General features: G+C 44.4%; 1 protein-coding gene across 1 annotated transcript in view; it reads right to left on the bottom strand.

The window, feature by feature from the left end:
• Positions 1 to 22,917, bottom strand: part of Col4a6 (collagen type IV alpha 6 chain) — a 76,177-nt gene that overhangs the window by 12,910 nt on the left and 40,350 nt on the right. The window contains exons 21-34 of the mRNA XM_042690014.1: positions 15,263 to 15,334; positions 14,897 to 15,004; positions 13,625 to 13,846; positions 12,633 to 12,794; positions 10,977 to 11,147; positions 10,144 to 10,287; positions 6,340 to 6,465; positions 5,695 to 5,876; positions 4,329 to 4,392; positions 3,590 to 3,664; positions 3,018 to 3,125; positions 2,820 to 2,927; positions 1,297 to 1,368; positions 879 to 1,004 (exon numbers count right to left, since the gene is read on the bottom strand). Coding sequence (XP_042545948.1) covers positions 879 to 1,004; positions 1,297 to 1,368; positions 2,820 to 2,927; positions 3,018 to 3,125; positions 3,590 to 3,664; positions 4,329 to 4,392; positions 5,695 to 5,876; positions 6,340 to 6,465; positions 10,144 to 10,287; positions 10,977 to 11,147; positions 12,633 to 12,794; positions 13,625 to 13,846; positions 14,897 to 15,004; positions 15,263 to 15,334 — 1,740 coding nt within the window. The remainder of the gene's footprint in view (positions 1 to 878; positions 1,005 to 1,296; positions 1,369 to 2,819; positions 2,928 to 3,017; positions 3,126 to 3,589; positions 3,665 to 4,328; positions 4,393 to 5,694; positions 5,877 to 6,339; positions 6,466 to 10,143; positions 10,288 to 10,976; positions 11,148 to 12,632; positions 12,795 to 13,624; positions 13,847 to 14,896; positions 15,005 to 15,262; positions 15,335 to 22,917) is intronic.

Genomic DNA, 22,917 nt, shown 5'->3' with positions numbered 1-22,917 from the left:
GTGTGTGTATGTATATATATGTATATATATATATCACATTTTTTCGATCCATTCATCTACTGAGGGGCATGTGGGTTGGTTCCATATTTTAGCTATGGAGAATAATGCTCCGATAAGCATAGTTGTGCTGGTAGTTTTAGTATGGCCTTGTTTGTGATCATTTGGGTAAATGCCCAAACGTAGGATTGCTGGGTCAAAGGGGAGCTCTATGTGTAGTCTTTTGAGGAACCTCCATACTGCTTTCCAAAGTAGTTGAACAGGTTTACACTCCCACCAACAATGCAGTCGGGTTAGGGATTCATTCTTAACTTTTGAATGGTGGCGAAAGGGAGGCTCAGAAAGACTTCAGGCTTCATGATGAGACCAGGGGCTAAGATTAGGATGGAATTTGCTTTCTAGTAAAATTGACAAATCCTAATTGTGCAGGCTGTGGGCCTGTTCATGGGAAGAGACATTAATTCTCTCAGTCTTGGGCTCTTCTGCAAGCCAGTGTGTTTCAGGACCCTGTTGATACCATTCATACTTGCCATAGGAAATTCTGGCCAACTCTTAAGTAGACAATGGACAAGCCCTATCATTTAGGATTGATTATTCCAGCTCTGATCAAGGTGCAAGAGAGGACTTGAGGTTAATAGGGAAGAGCTAGAAGGAATCTGAAAGCTGAAGGGGAACTCAGTGGTCTGCTTCCTAAACACCCATCACTGGGAAGTTACAGGCACTGCCTATCCTCCCTTTTTCAGCAGTCAGTCCCGTGGGTTCATGCGACATGTAGAGATGCAAAAACATGCAAAACTCAAATATTAGAGCCACCTGGCCCTGATGAACCCCAAACCAATGACTCATACAATTTTTACAAGGCTTGACTTGGGCCCACTTACCTCGACCACCTTTTTGTCCTCTTGGACCTGGTTGCCCTGGAGCTCCAATGACAATTCCTGGCATGCCTTTTTCTCCTTTTGGACCAGGCAGGCCAGCAGGCCCAGGAACACCAGTGATACTGGATCCTAGGAGGAGATTTGGAGGAAAGGGACAGAGGTCAGTGGAGGTGGAAACTTCATGCCTAGCTCAGTTGTCTGTGGCCCAGTAGAAGAGCTCATTCTAGAAGAGAGACAATCCCTACCCTCTTTCTTCCTCATATCTAAGAAATTCAATTGAAGGATTGTGAGTACAAAGACATAGGGTATACCATAGTTGAGAACTCATGTGGGGTATACGACAGTCTAGGACTCACAATCAGTCCCTGCCAGGTTACTGGAAGAGTTGGTGTCCTTTTCCACCCTTGAGGATCTTTCTTACCTGGAGTTCCATGAGTACCCTTGGTTCCTGGAAGCCCATTCAGTCCATGTAAACCAGGAAGCCCAGAGAATCCTGTGGAAAAGAAGTTGAAAACAGCAATTGTTAATCATAAAGAGTCAACAAGATGTAATTACTCACCCAGAAAAGAATTGCAAGATCTTTATTTGCAAGTCCTGGTCTTTCTAGAGATACTGCTTAATAATCTCATGGAGAATAGTCCACCCTAACCTGTAATCTATATCTGAAGTTCTCATGACTCATAATCAGATATCTAAATAGCTTCAATAGGGCTGGGCAGGTAGCTCAGTGGTAGAGTGCTTGCCTTGCATGCATGAGGCCCTGGGTTCGATTCCTCAGCACCACATAAACAGAAAAAGCCAGAAGCGGCACTGTGGCTCAAGTGGTAGAGCACTAGACTTGATCTGAAGAGCTGAGGGACGGTGCCTAGGCCTAGAATTCAGGCCCCACAACCGGCAGGAAAAAAAAAGTATCTTGAATAGCAAGGTGACATCTAATTTGGTGCTACAGCTTGGATTTGAAACAGCCTCAGAACTTCTCAAAAGCTCATATATTGAAGACTTGTCCCTAATGTAGCAGTGTTTAGAGGTGGTGTTGATGAGGGCTCTAACATCCCTCTATTGATAGCTCCATAATGTGATGGGCTACTGGGAGCCAATAGAAACTTAAGAGGTAGGATTTAGTTGAAGGGAGTGGATCCTTCAGGGTGTGCCACTGGAACTATATCTTGTCACGTGCTTCCGCTAACTCTCCATGCTTCCTGTCTTCAATGTGCTGAGAGTTTCACTCCACCACATTAGGTTTCTTTAAGAATATAAGAGTGACATTGCCAGGACCTGGAGTTCTCACCTTTGACAAACTGTTTCCAGAGACTTTTTGAATAATTGTTTTAGTAAGCAAAAAGCAATGCATGCTGCAGTGAAAGCCTCCTCTTACATCTTGGATAAGCTTGGTCCCCAGTGTGGTATGGCTAAGGGGTAGAGAGACCTTTCTGAATTAGGGCCTAGTAGGAGTTGGTTAAGTCACTGGAGAAACTGATCTCAGAAAGGATTAAGGTCATTCATATAGGACTTTGAATTAGTTCTTGTGAGAGTGAATTGGCCCCACTCCTCACTGTGTCCTGTCTTGCAATGTAATCTCCTCCTCTTTTATGCAATCTGCCCTAATAGCATTCTCTATGTAGTCATAGAGCTAGGAAGCTCTCATTAAAGCCACTGCCATGCTATTTGGACTTTCAACTTTGTAAGGTAAGTAAGCTTCTTTATAAGTACCCAACCAATAGGGACTTCATTATAATAAAGGAAGTCTAATGTTAACTTTATAGATCCAATGTTCTTTTCCCATTCATTCTAGCAGACCATCCTTCTATTTTCCTTTTAATAATCATGTGACCCCCTCTCCCTAGCCTAAACATTGGTTAACCCTAACTACTTTCTTCTCAAATAAAGTAGTTGCTGTCTTTTATTGACGGTAGGTTTTCCACTTCTGCTCTCAAATACACATACCTTTAGGTCCTATTAAGCCAGATGGTCCCAGGAGCCCAGTTGACCCTGGATGACCAGAGGAACCTGGAAGTCCTGGATCTCCTCTCATCCCTGTAATTCCTGGAAGTCCTAAATGTGAAACCAAAGCAGTTCAGAAAGAAGTGTGCTTTGAAGCTAATCCTGACTTTTTCAGAAGAAAGTTGTCATGTGGCATGATACCTGGGGAACCAGGAAGGCCAGCATCTCCAGAAATACCATCTTCTCCATCTTGACCTTTGGGCCCTGGAAAGCCTTTATCACCAATCAGTCCATCTTTCCCTTTTATACCTATAAAATCAAGAAAAAGGCTGTTGGTCAGGCCACATTCCTGGTAGTGTATTCATCCACACAAAAGGGTAAACAGACATGTGAAAACATTTTGAATTGATGAGGAAAACTTGCTTCAGTGAAGAAATTCTGAGAAGGACCATGGCATCTATCTTTACATTTGATAAGTACTGCCCAATTGAGAAGTGAGTAGACATTCTGAATGCCTTCCAAAAGTAGGGGTGATAGGTTGACATGCCTGAGAGGCATGGTGTAGGCAAAATTCTATAAACTAAAGGGGGATGTCATTATCCCCAGCCTGTAAGTCTCAAAGGGATAGTAGGCATGCTTGCTTGGGGAAAATATAGATAAGAATTGTTTTGCATTGGGTTAAAGTTGCAGAACTTTGGGTTAGCCTCAAAAATTACTTCCCATCTTGTTTTGAGCAATGCATGAGGGAATGAGACAAAAAATAGTCATCTTACCTTTAAAACCTGGATCGCCTGGTTTTCCCTTGGGTCCTGGGCTACCAAAAATGTCAAATGTCTGGCCTTGATCTCCTGATATCAAGATATTGTTCAGGTGGTCAGGATAAGGTAGGGATCAATTTTTCAACCTTAGAGAACTTTTGACATGTATTTTTAATGATTCAATGCAGTCAGAAATGCTGTTTGACAAAATCATTCATTAGCTAAAAGGTAATCAGTCACTATGTAGGAATTTGGATGCTATCAGACTACTGGAATGAAATGCTGTTACATGGAGCAAGTGGAAATGCATCACTAGGCTCAGTATGTGTGAGAAGATGGTGGAGGGGGGGAGCTTAAAACATCATTAACAGAACAGTGATGTCTGCAGTGATGGAAAATTCCCCTGCCTAGTAGACTGTGTTCATAAGGAAGTGGCTCTCTGGAATTGAGCTTCTCTGCTGCTAAGACTAGAAGGCAGACACATCAGACATCAAAGCCAAGAAGAGCCTTTTCCTTGTCACCAAAAAACCTTGAAGATCTTGGTAGGTATCCATGGTTGTTGCATCATATTGGAAGAACAAGGCTTGCAGAGTGGGGTTTGGTCAATGGGGAAATGTAAACCAATTAATTGTCTTCTATTCCATCCCCCTCCTCCAGCCCCAAGTAGATTTCTACCAGCTAAGTCTGGTAGACTTAGCTGGTAGAAATCTACTTTGTTGAAGAAATTCTTATCAAAAGAGAAAATGTTCCTTACCTTTTGAACCTGGGAGACCAGTTGTTCCTGGGAACCCAGAAGCCCCAATGAGACCTCGTGAACCCTTCAAGCAATAGAGATATCATCGTTTTTGCCCAAAGTTCAGAGCTGCCCACCATCCCCCTCCCCCTCCATTTCTGAGCCATTGCCTGAGATGTCCATTGTCCTGAGTAAGAAGGGAAAAGTGGAGGAGTAACTTGCAAAGGGGAAGATGCTGTCAAGGGCCCATGTGCACATGTCAGGCTTGTAGGGGGAGAATTCCATCTGCTGACTAATCCTTGTCTTATCATTCATAACTTCTCATCGACTATCAAAACTGAAACCTTGAGATATCGGGTGTAGCTGCTCTTGCAAGTCTCAAAAAGTATAGGACATCATAGTCTAACCAAGAGGTCAATGTGCTGCTCCACAGATAGTCAGCTCCCACCACTGTGAGCAATACTCCAGAATTATTATGTGTGCGAATTGTTGCTTTTCATGTGTTATCTTAGTCCTCATTGTTTGAAACGGGTTCAAATATTAGTCCTATTTTTACAGATAAGGAAAATGAGGCTTAGGGAAGTTAAGTAGTATGCACAAGGTCACAAAGCTAATGAGGAATAGAGATGAGCTTCAAACCCAACTGTTTCCTTGCTAAAACAATTCCAAGTTGCCTTTTCAGAACCCCAAGAAACTAAATTTCAGTCTTTGGTAATTGTCATCCTATGTGGCACTTTGAAGACCTTTATATCAGCTGGGTATTGTGGGATGTTTACACCTGTAATCTCAGCATTTAGCAGGTGGACATAGAAGGATTGTGAGCTTAAGGCTATGCTGGGCTACATAATCCAGACCATCCTAGATCATATACTGTGACTTTGTCTCAACTCCCCCCCCAAAAAAAAGACCTTCCCATCAAAACATTGAGGAGTCTGTGCTGTTTGTATGATGTCCCTAGTTCAATGAGAAAAATATGTAAGGCAGTTCCTATTCTCAAGTCCCAGAAACCTCATTAAATAATGAGATTGTACCACAGAGCCAAGTAGATGGATCAAAGTAGTGAAAAGTGGAAAGTAAGGGTCTTCTGAGATGGTGCCTGAAGGATGGCTTCTGAGATGGCCAGCCTGAAAGACAGGCAGATGTTGCCAACTGTAGAGTGAGCAGGAGATTCTTCATGTGGGGAGATAATATAAGTAAGAGCACAGATAAGAGGATGCTCAGGAAAGGCGAGGAGACCTGTCACCAAGAAGAAGGCTTTGTCTGAGGGTTTCCTGGGAGATGGGGCTGGGTAGTGGTCTGACATCAGAAAGGTGACTAATAATGGGGTATGTCTCTCTGCTATGGAGGCCTTTCTGAGATGGAGACATGAGTAACTGGTCATACTTACAGGTTCTCCTGGCATTCCTGGGAAACCTGTGATTCCTGGGGACCCCTTCAGGCCAGGTAAGCCCTGTAGTCCCAGGGCGCCAGGGGGGCCTGGCCTCCCACTAAGCCCTTTGATTGTACTGGGGAGACCAGGAGCTCCAGGTAGGCCTGGTGACCCTGGATGGCCAGCCTCTCCTTTGTCACCTGAGAAAAAAGCAAAAAGGCTTGATAAAAGACTGTCCAAAAACCTGCTCACTCTGATGCAGGTGCCCTATATCACAGGCCAAGTGCCAGCTTGGTTATGGGGACCAGTCAGTTGGGGGTGGGGAGATGTAATGGAAAGTGATATCTTCGGCCTTATGGGGCATAGTCAGGGTCACCCCAGCTCCAGCACCACACAAGTATAAGCATCTCAGTGCCTTTGCCCCACTTTGCCAGATTTTGTCAGGATTGTAACAGACTGAAGTTCTAAGCCTTAGTTCCACAGTGACAATAGCAAGTGGAAGTCTTGAATCATAAGCAACTTTCAAGTCCAGGAAAGATAGCCTCTTTGGATTGCATTCTGCTACACACATTGGTATTCTGGGAGGTATGGGCTGCTCAGGACAGAAGCCAAGTTGTAAACCCTTTTTTGAGCATTTTTCCTGGCCATCCCCAGCTTCATCACCTCTGGGTCCAGGAAATCCATCTGATCCAGCTGAACCCTGAGAGCCTTTGTCTCCTTTGAACCAAAGGTTGAGCATTGGAGGTCTTGGAATGGGTACTCCAACTGGCCCTGGATCACCTCTGTCTCCTGCAGGAATGCAGATCAGGCCATTAGCATGAGAGACAGAGAGCTTAGAGTGAGGCAAAGGCTGATCTTTCTTTTTTTTTTTTTTTTTTCTGGATCCGGTCGTGGGGCCTGAACTCTGGGCCTGGGCGCTGTCCCTCAGCTCTTCAGCTCAAGGCTAGCGCTCTACCACTTGAGCCACAGTGCCACTTCAGGCTTTTTTTCTTTTTTGCTTATATGGTGCTGGGGAATTGAACCCAGGGCCTCAGGCATGCAAGGCAAGCGCTCTACCACTGAGCCACCTTCCCAGCCCCAAAGGCTGATCTTTCAAATAATTTCTTCCCACAGTTTCCCCCCAAGCCTTCTTTCTAGGCCCTTCTGTCCTCTTCCTCAATTCCAGTTCCAACTTTGCATTTCTCTCTATGTCTTTTTCTTTTCCAACCCCAAAGTCCAATGGCAACTTTAGATCCTACTCAAAACCTTCCTCATAGATTATGTGGGAGTGTATAGACTTCAATCTCTCTCTCTTTCTCTCTGTCTCACTGTCTCTCTGTTTCTGTCTCTGTCTGTCTCTCTGTCTCTCTCTGTCTTCTCTCTTTCTCTCTCATTCTCCCAGTCCTGGGGCTTGAACTGTGGGTCTAGTCACTGTCCCTGAATCTCTTTGTGTGCTCTACCACTTGAGCCACAGAGCCACTTCTGGTTTTTTTTCTGAGTAGTTTGTTGCAGATAAGTCTCATGGACTTTTCTGCCTGGGCTGGCTTTGAACTATGATCCTCTGATCTCAGCCTCCTGAGTAGATAGAATTACAGGCGTGAGCCACTGGTGCCTAGCTAGACCTCTCTTTGGTTTTAGAATTTTGTTGTCCAAAGTCCCATGTGTTAAAGGTATGGTTTCCAACCCATGTCACTGAAAAGTTTGGAGAGGAGAAAACTAATGGAAGGAAGTCAGGTCACTGGGAGCATGCATTTGAAAGGGATTGTGGGACTCTATTTTCTTCTCTATTTTTCTTCCTTTCTATTATTAATTGAGAAGTTTCTTCTACCATGTGCTCCTTGCTATGGTGTACTGCTTCACCAAAGGTCCAAAAGTAATTGGGTCAGGTGACCATGAACTGAAACCTTTGAAATGGTGAATTGGGTATTTATTAAAGAACTGGGGAGATTTATTTTGGTTCACTGGAAAGCTAACATAGCAAATTTGTACCTGAGAGTGGGGTTGTTGCTGTGACTTCACCTGAGATGATGTAGAAAATCCTTTGGAATTGCTTTATGGAAGAAATTTGGAAAAGTTTCAAGGGGTGGATATTAGAGAAATCCTCAACTATATAAGCAGAACTTAACAGACAATTCTAATGGGGAATTGGAAGACCATCATAATACTGAAAGAAAAATAGACAGTAAAGGCTATGCTGATAAGATGTGATTGAGAGTCAGACCAGAGGCTTTCCTTATTACATTGTGGTAAAAATAAATGGATGCATTAAGCCTATGCCTTAGGGTCCACCTTTAAAGGAAACAGATTAGTTTTTCTGGCAAAGGAAATGTCAAGCCATCAAAGCATTCAGTCAATATCATGGATATTACTGGCTCTTTTAGCCAACAATAAGAATCAGGAGCAAAAAGAAGCAGAGTGGAACATTTTGGAAAACTTTCAGTTTGACCAAAAATGTAGCACATTGAAAGGTGTTGCCAAGTAAGATGCAGTTCTTAGAGTTAGTGCCATTAAAAAGGAGCCAAGAAGTAGTTTGCTTTGGAATAAAGGAAACATTCCTTGAGGATAGCTCAGGAATTGGAAAGATCCTACCCAATACCAATCACAGACTCAAAGGTGTAAACATGTAAACTGTTTTTAAAAACTTTTACACAGAGTCTCAGTATATTTTGCACAGGGTTTCCTAGGTTCCCAGAATTTATTTCCCTGTATTAATTCATTAATACATTCAAGAGGGTGCTGTAGATATAGCTCAAACGGCCTGGGTACAGTTCATGACATAGTAGATTTTGGTGCTGATTTTGCAGGTGTACAGAATGCAAGGGTTATGGGTTCATAGGGGCTTCTATTCAGATTTCAGCTGAAAGCTTGGGAAGCTCAGAGTACTGTGAGAGTGAAGCTGAAGTTGTGGTGTTGACCTTAGATGTCAAGGAAATGTAGAAAGCCAGCCAAGGGAAGCTTCAGGCAGTGAGCAGAACCAGACCAAGAGAGTAGTCATGTGGGCTATAGCCTGTAAGGTTATAGGGATGAAATGCCTAAGTCTTTGAGTCTATGTTCTATCATAATGTGCCCCAAAGACCAGGCATGAAACACTAGAATTTAATATTGCCCTGCTGGGTTTCAGTCCTGCTGTGGTCCAATTCTTCTTTCCTATGCCCCTTGTCTTCTTTTTTGAACCATGACATTGTACCTTGGTAGCATGTAACTTGTCCATTTGGTTTTTACAAGGGCTCACAGTTAAAAGTTTGCCTTGAGTCTTGGAGGAGAGTTTGTGCTTGTACTTCTGAGTAAGACTGGAATAGTTATGGCTTCGGGGATTCTTGGAGATGGACTAAACACACTTTCACTGTTAGATGGATATGAGCATTTGGGGGCCAGGGGAAAATGCTATGATTTGGATAAGAACCATGTGCTAATGGCATGGTTCCTAGACCATGTTGCTGTGGTGAGGTAATGGAGACTTTGAGAGGTAGAGCCTAGTGAGAGAATGCTTAGTAGGGACATGCATTTGAAGGGGATTATATGGGACTCTGATCTCTTCCTCTCTCTCTTCTGCTTCTCAGCTGCTATAAGCTGAACAGCTTTCTCTAACACAGTTTCTGCTATGATGCATTGCTTTGCATAAACCTAAAAGCAACAGGGCCAAGTGAGCATGGCCTGAAACCTCCAAAACCATGAGACAAAGAACCCTTTTTTGGCTGGGAATATGGCTTAGTGGTAGAGTGCTTGCCTAGCATGCGTAAAGCTCTGGGTTTGATTCCTCAGTACCAAATAAACAGAAAAAGCCAGAAGTGGTGCTGTGGTCAAGTGGTAGAGTGCTAACCTTGAGCAAAAGAAGCTCAGTGTCATGTCGCTGGAGGAAGTAGGCAGCAAGGAAAAATACAGGCCACTGAGGTAAAACAGGTTGCTGCCGAGAAAGACCATGTCCCCATTAAAAACACCATCTGAGCCAACCATTCTTCCAGTGCCCTGGCCCAAGACTGTTCAAACTGGCAAAACAAGCTACATGCCACAAGCCCTCACTGACTACAAGTTCGGCTTTTACCCCGCCTATAAAAGCTCTGCTGCAATTAAACTCAGTGCGACCTCTCTGATCTCGACCAGGGAGTTTGCCCGGGAGCATACCCCAATAAACTTTCTTGTCAATATTTTTATTCCTTTATGTGTGGTCCTTTTCTCGCCTAAAATCTGACACTCAGGGGCAGTGCTCAGGCCCCGTGTTCAAGCTCCAGGTCTGGCAAAAATTAAAATAAACCTTTCCTCTTTCTAAGTAATTTCTCGTTTGTGTTGCAGTAATAGAGAGCTGAGTAATGGAACCTCTAATATCCAATGTTAAACCTGAAGTGATTAGTATTTTAATCTAAAAGGACTTAATTTCAGAAGACCCAAATCATCTTTACTATATAGTTGGTACAGGCCATGGAATGGTAAAGCCAACAATTGAAATATACATTAAGGAGCAAAGTGATTGTTTTACAATTCACGTCTCACCTTTCTCACCAGGGCTACCAGCCCATCCAGATGTTCCCATCTTTCCAGGTGACCCAGGAGCTCCCTTTACTCCACTTGCTCCAGGGATGCCAGGAAGACCTTGTATTCCTGGGAAACCTGCTGGTCCAGGGGATCCCTTTTCACCTGTTGAGAAACAAGAACTTCTATTATTTTCTCTGTTTTACATACAGGGAAACAAAGGTTCAGAAAAGTTTAACAACTTGCTCAAAGTTACAGAGCTAAGAAGTTGCCAAGAAAAAATTGAAACTTGGATTTTTCTAACCCAAAGCCTCTATCACTACCAAGTTCTTAGTCATTGCACATTTGATGACTCCCTGAATAGGGACACTAAGCAACACAAAGAAAAAGAAGTAGGTTCTTCTGTTCTGATTCACTGAGTTCCAAACACATACATGTCTAGCATAGAAGAAATGACCAGCCTATCCTATCTGTGTTGCTAAACAGTTGTATACCCCTGGACCAGCCACTTTCTTGTTTAGAACAGAGATGGAACCTGTCCAACCACTGATACTACTGGAAAAATCATAGGGAAATGAGAAGTAACAATCTAAGTGTCATGCAAAGGAATTATCTCCATGGGGCTCTTTCAGCCTAGTATCCTACCTAGCAAGCAGAGTGGGTGACTCAGCTTAAGTGGAGAGTCTTCCTTCAGTGTTAGCTTTACTCACCTACCTTGCCACAGGAAGCCTTCCTTACCTCCCACTCTGATCCCCAATCTTAGACTGAGGTGAATAAGGAGGGCCACCTGGGCAGCTGGGATGCTTCTTTTTGTTAGTCAATGTTCATTTCATGGTTTTGATCATTTCACTTACCCTTTTGACCTGGGAGGCCTGGCAAACCTGTGACCCCCGGCAAGCCTGGGTTCCCTAAGACACCAATTAGCCCTGGAGATCCAGGAAGGCCTTTTATCCCAGGTACGCCTTCTTTTGTAGTTGATCCAGGTTGACCCGCCTCGCCTTTCAGACCTTTCTTTCCAGGATGTCCTGAGTCAGCACAGGAGAGAGCATGGACCCTGTTAAGTGATGCTGTGGCCACATTGGGGCTGATGCCTTCCCGTAGCTCGTGGTTAGTTTGTTGAGTTTTGTAAATGGCTCTTTATCAATGACACTTGTAAGCTGCTAACAAGAGGAGTTCCTACTGGGCTGGAGCATTAGCACCTACTACCCAGAGTACTAACGCAAACAGCGATTACTTCCAGTGCTGGCACAGTTACTGACAGGGAGAATGACCCTATTGTGATTATAACTTCTCCCTTTATGAATGTAGTTCCCTGCTTCAGCATCTGAATGGAGCTCTGGGAGACCAGGGTGGCAAATGGGCTCAAGTTTTGCTCTACTTTCCAATCTGAATTATACCACAATGGCTGTTTTCCTAGCCAATCCCTGAAGTAGAAGTTAAAGCACTGCTGTTGTTTCTGCCTTGCAGGGAGCCTTGGCTACCCGCTGCCCTTTTAATCCTTCATGCAATCAGTTAAGTCAGCCAGTTCTTTGACATTAGGGCTGAAAGACCCCCTAGTGCCAAGTACTGTCTAAACCCTCAAGGCCCATTCGATCTCTTAGGTATTCTGAGCGTCTTTCAGCAAGGCTTTAAGTTAGTCAATGGGATTAACCTCTTGAGCTGCTGCCAAAATGGAATGTTCAGGTACAAAGCAAGGAAATTAAAAAACCAAAGGATTAAAATCAATGACGACAGAGGTATTTGGGCTCCCAAAGGACCTCAATGAATGGCTGACTTAGCTTTCTATGGACTGAAAAGCATTAAGTAGTTGCTAGCCCCATGATTCCGATGGGAGGCATTGATGGGGATTCCACAACAAGAGAAGAAAATTCAATGGGATCCAACTCCACAGCATGAGCTTAGGGAATCCCTGCCCTTGTAGGTCAGGCCACGTTATAGTATATAATCAGAAACTTTCCTAGTGGGGATTCTCCATCTGTGCTTGTGTGCTGTGCTTTTTCACCTAGGCAGCCTATGTGAAGACCCCAGAAACACTGAAGGATAATGGATATTAATGGCTCTGAGAATAAGTCAACTTCAGTAATTTGGCCAGGAGTAAGAGGTGTTGAGGGTCGTGTAAGTAGAAGGCAAGCCACAAATTCTGTTCTGGTATCAAAGTCTCTCAGGCCCTAGAGCTGAGTGAAAGCTATTTCTTGGCCATACTAACCAGAGAGATTGATGTTCAGAGTGCCTTTTCTAACTAGGAAAGGCAGGCAGTAGGCAGAAACACAAAAGTAGGACATGAGATTGTGGAGTAGGGGCAAACAGTGATTTGCCCCTAAGTGATTTCCAAAGCCAAACTATAGCAATGTGTTCTAGGTGACATTGCCAGGGTGACTTGAAGTTAGGAAAGTCAAGCCTCATTTCAGATGCTGATCACTTTACCACCTTTGCACTTGTTCCTCAAGAAGCCTGGGTCCAAGGCCTCCCTAAAGTCTGTTAAGCAGAGGTTCTTCTTCCAATGGACCTACCTGAAGTGCCTGGAAGGCCTGGTGAACCTGGGTGCCCAGATTTTCCCTTGATGCCATATAGGTCATTAGCCCCTGGGGGGCCTGGCTGTCCTATTTGTCCTGATGCTCCAGGGCTGCCCCGCTCACCTTTGGGGCCTAGTAAGCCAGGTCTCCCATGAAAACCTTAAAAAGAGAAGTGTGCAAATCAGTACAGACTGGCTCATTATCAAGACTGGGTCACTAAACCACCCTCCAATAGAAGAGCCAGGTCCAGGATTCATCCAGGCGACATTATCTTCTCAGCTCTTCTGTCTTCTCAGCCAGAACCTCCCCCTCCCCTGTCTTTTTTATATTAGAATACTTAACTGTATAAAAAAGTTTCACTGCAATATTTCTATGCATGCATATAATGTACTTTGATCAAATGCACCACTTTTTACAAACCAGAGGCTTTGCAAGAAGTCTATTTGTTATAGTTGCTTTTGGAATTACTAAGATAGGGAAATGGACTCGGGTCATTTAAGGAAATTTTCCTTCAAAGTACAGATAGCACAGAATGACACTTCATTTTAACCCCTTGTAATAGGTATGCCTGGAAGTCTGCTTCTGTGTATGGTGGCCCCTCCCTTTTATTTCCCAGGCAGGAAGTCTCGACCCAGCACCTGCATTACCTAGGTGACTGGTACACCTGGAGGCAGTTACTTCCTCTTTCTCTGAGTCTACATCTTGGACCTCCCCATCACAACTCTTCCCGCCCCCTTCCTACTTAACTCCAACCCTGCCAGGAGTTTGTCCTTTTTTTGTGGACCTTACTGCTGGGCATGCTGGCAGTTTGCTCTCTCCCTAATAAACTCTTTGCTGCCTGAACCACGTGGTGGTTTCCTTTTGGCGAACCAACCGTACACTTTGATTAATCTATTATTTCAGATTCATGAAAATATTCATGCAAGAATATGTTAGTAAGGCTTTTTATAGATTGATATGATATGTAAGTGGGATACAAAAAGAGTCACCATTGGGTCCTGGAAGGCCAGAGTCTCCAGGAAATCCTTTGTCTCCTGGCAATCCCTGTATTCCTGGCTCCCCTGGAGCACCATTTTCAGCACCAAAGACGTCACCTGGGACTCCCTTGGAACCTGGTAAGCCTGGACTGCCAGAGTTTCCAGGCAAGCCATCTTTTCCAGGAAGCCCAGGAAAGCCAGGCAAGCCCTTTTCTCCATGAGATCCAGGAAATCCTAAATGTAAAGAGGGAAATATAAGAAAGGCCATGAATGTTTAGAAGCAGTTTGTATAGATGGAGATGTCTACAGCATTCTCCCCTAATACACACACACACACACACACACACACACACACACACACACACACACACACGCTAAGATGTTAATAATGATCAAGGCTTTCAGTTTCTGGGACGACTAGTGCAGGGGCAAGGAATGTACCACATAACCTGGAGAAGGTTCTAGTTCTGGGAGGTAGCTGTGGACAGAGCTTAGCAAACTGATCCTAGGGTTTTAAGGGAAATTCAGGTTACATGGAGGCCTCCTGGCTAAAGCTCAAACTCTTCTGGACTTTTCTAACCCTGATGTCATGACTCTCTCTTCTTGAGTGGCAAAAAGGTAGTGGAGGGAACTGAAGCACCAATCACCTGGAGCAAATGGCACAAGATGAACCCCGAGCCCTAGAACAGTGATGGTTCTGAATCACCAGGGGTAACACACAGATTTCTGGGCCCATGCTAGAATTTCTTCTCAGCTGGCCTTTGAACAGGCTGAAAACTTGTATTACTAACAAGTTGCTTATGCAGATGCTGGCCGGGGAACACAGTTTGAGAATCTCGAAAACAGTGTAGCTCCATGAAGTTCAGGTTGGGGAAACAGGGTGTTAGGGGCTAGAGATAGACAATTTTCTTTTAATTGATCTAGTCTTTCTTGACCTCTAAGAATCTGATCTAGAAAACTGCCATAATACTGGGTAAATAGACAAGTGGGGAGTCCTGACTCTGTCACTAGTGGCTTTGTGATATTGGGCAAGTTACTTTTTTTTATGTGGTCCTCTGTTTGCTTATGTGTAAGTAAGGGAGTTGCCCAAGTTATCTCAAATGGCCTTTATGGCTCAGCTATGCTGTCAGTATATGAATCTAGACTGTCTTTCCTGGGTGTGAAATCAAATCCTCTCAATGACACTAAGAAGTAAACCTGGTGTTTTGTCATTGGTAAAGCGCAACCAAAATCTAAGCACATTAACACAAAAGAGGAGCATGTAAGTTGAAGTTCCTTTCTTACCTGGCAGTTCTGGGAGTTGAATTAACCCTGGACTTCCAGGCTCTCCTTTATTTCCTGGAGATCCAGGCTTGCCTGGTGTCCCGGGAAGACCTTGGACCCCTTTAGGACCTAAAAACCCAAAACAACTAGTGAGGGGAAAGGAAACACAGAATGACTAGACTTGATTTTTGGTATTCAGTGAAGAATTCTACTTTTTAAGGAGTACATTTCCCCACACTCCAGTCTCCAGCAGCTATTCTGTTTCATTGGTCCCCAAGGAGTCTTTAAGAATATGGACCCTCTAATGCTGTTGCACTAGACTCTGCATCCTTGGTCTCATGCCCTTTAAAAGTGTACTTACTAGTTTTCTCTGGCCTCATTCCATACCTGGTAATCCGGGAGCTCCTGGGACACCTGATGGACCATATGACCCGGGAATAATACAGGGCAAGGTGATTCCTGTAAAGTAACATGCATGTATCTGTTGAACTCACTGAGTCAGGCAATAGTCTCACTTGCAAGCTCATTTACTTCTACTTTTAAATAGGTCAACCGTATTTAATGGGCAACCATTAAAAGCAGCTAGGTACCCCCCCACACACAAAAATCTTCATATCAGAGCTCTTGAGAGTTACTATCAGTGAAATTGTTTCTAGGTGAGAAGGTCCTTAGTGTCCAAGTGCTAATGAAGTCACTTATGAAACAGTTAGTGTCAAGTGGGCAATCACCTATACAGAAGGGATTACCTGACAATGTTTCCTAGAGGGGCCTGTGCTGGAACAGCAGCACGTGGCAATTGCTTAGTCATTCTGCTTTTCCAAAGAGCTTCTAAACCCTCATATGGGCTCTTGGGGTTAGCACTAAGGGTTCATTAGATTGAAAGACCCCAGCCCGTGCTTGCCCACTAGGTACCCCAAGAAAATTGCTGCCCCTTACCCTGCATACCTAAGGGGGTGGTGGGGCAGGATAAGTGCAGGCCGCTAACCAGGAAACGAAACCTCGAGCCTCTGAGTCACCGCCTGCAGACCCTAGCCTGACCCTAGTACATGCCTTAAAACCAGGCATTCCGGTAAAATAGCCGACCAACACATTCCTTCCTGTAACACTTAACCCTGATAGCGGGGTAGGGCAGGATGTAGTAAATCACTTGTCAAAATTAGGGAACGAACAGTTTCGGTGCATAACGACCCGCACAGACTTGTCCGGGCAAGTACCGACACGTCAGCCTTCCCCCAACCCCACCTACCCCATCTGGCTAGCTTAACCTGACCAATCCTCACCCTGAGCGTAATTTGAAATTAACCAATCATCCCCCTGTAACCACGCATCTCGCTTCTGTAACCTCGCTTCTGCTGTCCATAAAAAGAGGGTGCTTTCAAGCACTCGGCACGCAAGTCTCCCGATAGACTTTGTCGCCCCGGGTACCCGTGTAACCGGTTCTCAGACACTCAACCCGAACCTTGTGGATCTCGAGGTTGAGTGCACCTGGGAGCCGAGGGCTTGCCCGAATAAACCTCTTGCTGTTTGCATCCGCACAAGTGGTCTCGTTGTTCCTTGGGGAAGGGTCTCTTCAGATTGAAGGACACCCCACGCCGCCGGGGGTCTTTCATCTGGGGGCTCGTCCGGGATAGAGACCCCCACCCAGGGACCACCGATCCATTTTCGGGAGGTAAGCTGGCCAGCGTCTATGTGTTGTCCAGGTATTGTCTGTGTACTGTTTAAGTCAATCTGTGTGTGCGCTTGCGAATCTGGTGAGTTCGGCCGTACTTGTCCGTATCTGGCGGGCCCGTGGAGGAGCTGACGAGCTCGTACTCCCGACCGCAACCCCCAGGAGACGTCTTGGGGGTGTCCGGAGCCTGAAAAAGTGGCTCATCTGGAGCCTGAAACAGTGGCTCATCCGGAGCCTGAAACAGTGGCTCATCCGGAGCCTGAAACAGTGGCTCATCCGGAGCCTGAAACAGTGGCTCATCCGAGGGCCTGAAAAAGTGGCCCATCTGGAACCCGGTCCTTTTGGACGCGTGGTTCATCAGGGAGGCGAGAGATCCGGACTCTCAATAAAGTCTCCATCAGGTTTTGCTTTCAGTTTGTTAGCAAAAGCGTGCCGCGAAGCTAAGTGTTGTCTGTGTTGTTGTCTGTACTGTTTCTGTGTTTGTTAAAATTTTTAGCATGGGGCAAACTGTCGCGACCCCCCAGCACTGGAAGGACAGCCCGAGCCTAGATTGTCAGGTTTTAGGAACTTGCTTGTTTGTCAATTATAAAATTGCCACTGACCACCTGTGAGTGGCCCCAGTTAGATCTCAGCCTTGGGCCTTGGCTCAGGGGGTCTGAGCGTGGGGGAGAACCTGTCAGTCTGAGGGGACGGCCGCTAGGGATTTTTCTTTTCCCTTGCCCCAGATGACTGGGAATTCTCCTCCGCCTTGGAAGGCCCCTGGGTCAACGTCTGCAGGAAAAAAAAAAAAAAAAAAAAAAAAAATCCTCCGGAGGTAAATAGGGGGTTTGAGTCCCCTGGTAAGTGAATGGTGGTGAGATGTTGCCCCATTCACTGAGACTTGATTTTGTCTTTGTGGCCACTTGGTTGTATTGTTAACTTTAGTGTGTGTTTGTTTTATGTTTTCTGGGGTAGAAAAGTTCTGGGTGAGTGTGACAGGCTCAATCAGCAGCCTCTGGATTCAGCTTGCTGAGTGAGAACAGCACAGAGTTCCAGTATAAACTGGAGCTCATTAGTCCCCAACTCAGCCTTCAGTTCTTGTCTAGTCCTGTTTTAGAATTGGTACCAGTTTTAAATGTGGATCCTTGGTTTTTGTGTTTATCTGTGTTTTTGTTATTTATTTAAACATCTCTGGGGGAATAAAAGTTCCAGCTGGGCTGGGTCACAGACCTGCTATGCCCACCCTCCCTGTGAGGCATGGAAGGTTATTGGGCTAGTTTGGTTCCCTTCAAGCCTCAGGCTGCATTTTCTCCTTGTGCAGGCTGCTAGCAGGGAGGGTGTAAAAGGCTGTGTGACTGGTTTGGACTTTTTCAACTAGTCCTGACAATGTAAAAATCTGGACAGTTTAGTTTTAGGTGACCCCCTCCCCCAGCCCTCCTCCTACAGAAGGGATTCAAAAGACCAATTAGTGAATTGCCTTGCTAGATAAGCAAGCTCTGGGAAAATAAAGCCCAACAAAGGTACCTAGTTAAAAGAAATACTGTCTTAAATTTTTGTTTAAGAACTTTAAAAGGTGTACGTACGACTGATTTTGATTTTTGCGTGCTTTAAGATCTGTGTGAGTGCTTTGTGTGTGTCTGTGAACATGTTCAAAGATAAGAATTGTCAGCATGCTGTAACAATTGGGTGAGTTTAAATTTAAAATTCAAAAGGTTATGAGGTTTGGACATTACCAAAGATTTTAAAAAATCTTCACATTGTTTTAAATGGCTTTGTAAAGATTCTTTAACTTGCAAATTAGAAAATCTGGTATTTTAAAAGACTAATGTTTTAAAATACATAAGACTGTTTATTCTGTAATCAAGTTATCTGGCTTAACAAAAATGCATTGGCTGTTTGGGATCTAATTCCCTTGGCTAAAATTTGGGGATAAATATTAGAAATTTAAATATAAAGGTTAGTTTAACACTGTCAAAGATGTTACCTGTTCTGTCTGTCTAAAACTGTATTTCATTCGAGAACCAAGAGAAGAGATGGAGAAAAAACTTAGAAACCAACAGAAGACCTATCTTTAGGGGTAAGGGGTAAACAAGCAGAAGTGCAGTTCAGCTGGCCATGCATGGTGGGACAAGCCCTGGGAGGAGTCCACGCAGGGTGAAAGAGGGTAAGCTGGCACAAGCGCAGTTCATCTAACCCTAAAGAGTCAGATTGGGTGTGCCCATTCCATAGAAGGGGCCGAACGGCCCATCTTTGTTCTCTCCTTTCTCTGCAGTCAGACACTAAAAACATGATGGTTAAAATGAGTGATGTGATGACCTGATTAGTATTGCTAAAACTTCCCCTTGGATGTGTTAACACAAAAAGTTATTTGTATAATGTGGCTTACTTTCAATTATGTTTTACGATTAGGATGTTTTTAAAAGTTATAAAGGTGTTAAGACTAGCTTTGGGGTATAGTAAAGGTGACTGTAATTTTTGCATTAAGGAACAATTGTCATTTGAGTTTAAAAATCTTAATGTGTGTCTGCCTTAAAACAAGCAACCAAGAGGCAATGAGTGACACTTGGCCTCAAGATTTCAAGGGATCTTTTCAAAACGCAAATAAAAACTAAAGTATAAAATATTAAAGGTGATTAATAAGAGGCTTTTAAAAAAATTAATTAAAAATGAATTTTGGGATATAAAGTTTAAATGTAAAATTGTTCTTGACATTGGCCTCAATGTGCACAAAGGGAAAAATTAAAATTACCAAAATAATTGCTATTCTAGCTTGCTCTTATAGGTTTTTTTAAGTTTCCAGCAAGCCCAGAGCAAAGCACAGAGGATTCTTACAAGTTTGTCAGATGTAACTTTGACTCTTAATAAGTTTCAGGTAAGAGCATGCTTAAAAGCTACTTCTATGTTGACCACCTTGTTGCTTTTAATTGGAGTAAAGTGGCCTTTTATAAGACGCATTGATCTGCAAACTGGTTCGAAGCCAGCCCGGGCAAAAAAAGGTCCCTGTGAGACTGTCACCTCTATTCAGCCAGCAGAGTACTAGCCCTGGACTAAAGAGTCAGGGGACAGTACTCAAGCCCCAAGCTCGAGACTCATAGTGGCAGAGTACTAGCCCTGGACTGAAGAGTTAGGGGACAGCATTCAAGCCCCGAGTCTGGGACTCAAAGTGGCAGAGTGCTAGCCTTGAGCTGTAGAGCTGAGGGACAGTGCTCAGGCCCTGAGTTCGAGTCCAGCAACCAGCTAAAGGGAAATGCCAATAAGGCATTTATCCCAATGTGGAGAAGACACTCCTGGGACAAAAGCAATGGAGGAGCATCCAGAGGCAGTAAGCCACTGCTTGGATGGCAGAAATGTCAGATCCTAGTGTCATTTGTGGGTGGCCTTTCAAAACTGGTCAGAGCCGGGAGGTCATAGGAAGAAAGTTTGGAAGCATGCCTAATGTTCATGACTACCTTGTAAGGGACAGGAACTTGCCAGACCTCTGTGATAGTAAAAAGCTAATGTTATAAAATGTGGGGGATAGTTTAAATCTCAACCCCTTTATGTGCCAAAAAGCTCTAATTGGCAGCTCTAATTGAGCTGACACTAGTTACATGAAGTTCATCTGCTCAGGAAAAAGTTTGCAAACCTGAGTGTGTTTCTATTAATATCTGTCTAAAGGCCTGCAAAGGTAACTTAGGCATCTTAGGCATTGTTGAGATCACATTCCTAAGCCATCTAGGAAGATGCTTTTGCAAACCAGAGTGCTAAACAAGCTACACTACTGCTGTAGCCGGAGAAAAGGTCTGTACAGTTGTCAAAGGTTAAATATTGTTCTTAATGACATCTAACCCTGATGGCCTCTTTATAAAATGGGCTAAGGTTATAGGTTCCTGGCTAGGTAAGATCAACGCCCCTGAAGTCAGCTTGAAGAAGTTACAGAAGATTGACCTTCGCCCTTCTACCCCCATTGTAAGAGCAAGGGTCCAGAGTCAGTTTTGGAAAAATGAGGCAAAATAGTGCTAACAGTTGTTGATATGCAAGGTGTGGAGACTGCATCTGTCAGAGATGGTTACAAGACTAAACCTTCTGAGCCTTCTGTGTCCATTTACAAAAATATCTCGTTAGTAAAAAAGTTGTGATTTTGGTAAATTGTCCTGGGCTATTGTTTAATGATCTTAAAAACCAGCAGGATCAAAGCCTGCCAAGCCTATGCAATGTATCCTTAACCAGTCTGTGTAGGAATTTACAGCCCAGCATGAGGTGTGACAGTCCCTTGGAGCCACTAAGAGATCCTGCTGCTGCTGCTGCTGAGTTCAACGACTGCCTGACAGCCACCTGGAGAAACTCCTGCCTAAAGATTCCATCACCTGAGTCTGCTTCCTGGTTGACTGCTGCTAAATCTAAGATCTTGTGGGACATTCTTTTGGGTGATATCCAAAAACCCTCTCTTCCCACAGTGGATATTGGGGACAAGGATATCACTGGCTTGCTTGCCAGTGCATAGTGACTGAAAATCCACTCTATGGTCACAGCCTAGTTTGGCTCTGGTATGGTAATAACCTGAGTGTGTTATCAATGGAGGTAATACTCTTAGCCTTAAAATCTAGCAAGCTTCTACATCACAGTGGTGCCTTAAGGCTGTTCTAAGATAAAGGTTCCGCAAGCAAAAGGAAAATTGTGCAGTTTTAAACTACAGCTACAAAGATGCTCAGGGATTGTAAAGAAAGAGGGTGGTAAAGAAAGCCTTGGAAAAGGGATTGTAAAGAAGGTAGTAAAAAAAGCCTTGGAAAAGGAATTGGGAAAAAAATTGATATCCACTTTGGATAAAAAAGGATTTAAAAAGTAAAAATTGTCTTTAAAGAAGACAAACCTCAGAAAGTTTAAGTATGTAGCAAATGGTATGAGTATGTCTTAAAATTGGAGCTTACAAGTACAGCTGATACAAAGGATCATGGAACAAGTCCCCATGGTTCGCTACCCTGTTATCCTCCCTAATGGGACCACTAATTCTTACCTTAGGTCCCTGCATTATAAATCGCCTGATACAATTTGTAAAAGACCGACTATCGGTCGTACAGGCCCTAGTACTAACCCAACAATATCATCAGCTTAAATTAACGGAGGAAACGTCGGGTGAATGAAGGATTTCATTCAGGCAAAAGGAAATGGGGGAATGAAAGACCCCAGCCCGTGCTTGCCCACTAGGTACCCCAAGAAAATTGCTGCCCCTTACCCTGCATACCTAAGGGGGTGGTGGGGCAGGATAAGTGCAGGCCGCTAACCAGGAAACGAAACCTCGAGCCTCTGAGTCACCGCCTGCAGACCCTAGCCTGACCCTAGTACATGCCTTAAAACCAGGCATTCCGGTAAAATAGCCGACCAACACATTCCTTCCTGTAACACTTAACCCTGATAGCGGGGTAGGGCAGGATGTAGTAAATCACTTGTCAAAATTAGGGAACGAACAGTTTCGGTGCATAACGACCCGCACAGACTTGTCCGGGCAAGTACCGACACGTCAGCCTTCCCCCAACCCCACCTACCCCATCTGGCTAGCTTAACCTGACCAATCCTCACCCTGAGCGTAATTTGAAATTAACCAATCATCCCCCTGTAACCACGCATCTCGCTTCTGTAACCTCGCTTCTGCTGTCCATAAAAAGAGGGTGCTTTCAAGCACTCGGCACGCAAGTCTCCCGATAGACTTTGTCGCCCCGGGTACCCGTGTAACCGGTTCTCAGACACTCAACCCGAACCTTGTGGATCTCGAGGTTGAGTGCACCTGGGAGCCGAGGGCTTGCCCGAATAAACCTCTTGCTGTTTGCATCCGCACAAGTGGTCTCGTTGTTCCTTGGGGAAGGGTCTCTTCAGATTGAAGGACACCCCACGCCGCCGGGGGTCTTTCAAGATTGGAGGAGTTGAAGCCAAGACCCCTCTAGTTCACACCTATCCTTTTTTTGGAATGAGCAAAGAATCTTCAGGTCATGGGGTTCTTTGTGTGTGTGTGTGTGTGTGTGTGTGCTGGTCCTTGGGTTTGAGCCACAGCTCCACTTCCAGCTTCTTGGTGTTTAATTGAAGATAAGTGTGTCCTACCTGGGCTGGCTTTGAACTGTGATCCTCAGATCTCAGCCTCCTGAGTAGCCACAATTATAAGCATGAGCTGCCAGTGCCCTGCTCATCGGGTTCTTTTAATACACTTTATTTGGCATCTACTGAAACCTATCGATTTTCCTTGGTCAAATGTAACAGTATGCCTATAATATGCCTGTAAGCATTGACGGTCATTCTCTTAGTCATGACAAATAGTGATACTTCCCTCCACCTCTAATTTAAATGACCAACTCTGCTACTCAGAAGAAGGGCTAGTCAGTTTTGATATTCAGGATGTTGAAATTGGCATGCCTAACCCTTCTTG

Source organism: Dipodomys spectabilis, unplaced genomic scaffold, assembly GCF_019054845.1.
Source record: "Dipodomys spectabilis isolate Male_0828 unplaced genomic scaffold, ASM1905484v1 ptg000132l, whole genome shotgun sequence".
Taxonomy (NCBI): Eukaryota; Metazoa; Chordata; class Mammalia; order Rodentia; family Heteromyidae; genus Dipodomys; species Dipodomys spectabilis.
This window is presented reverse-complemented; position numbering and strand designations above follow the sequence as displayed.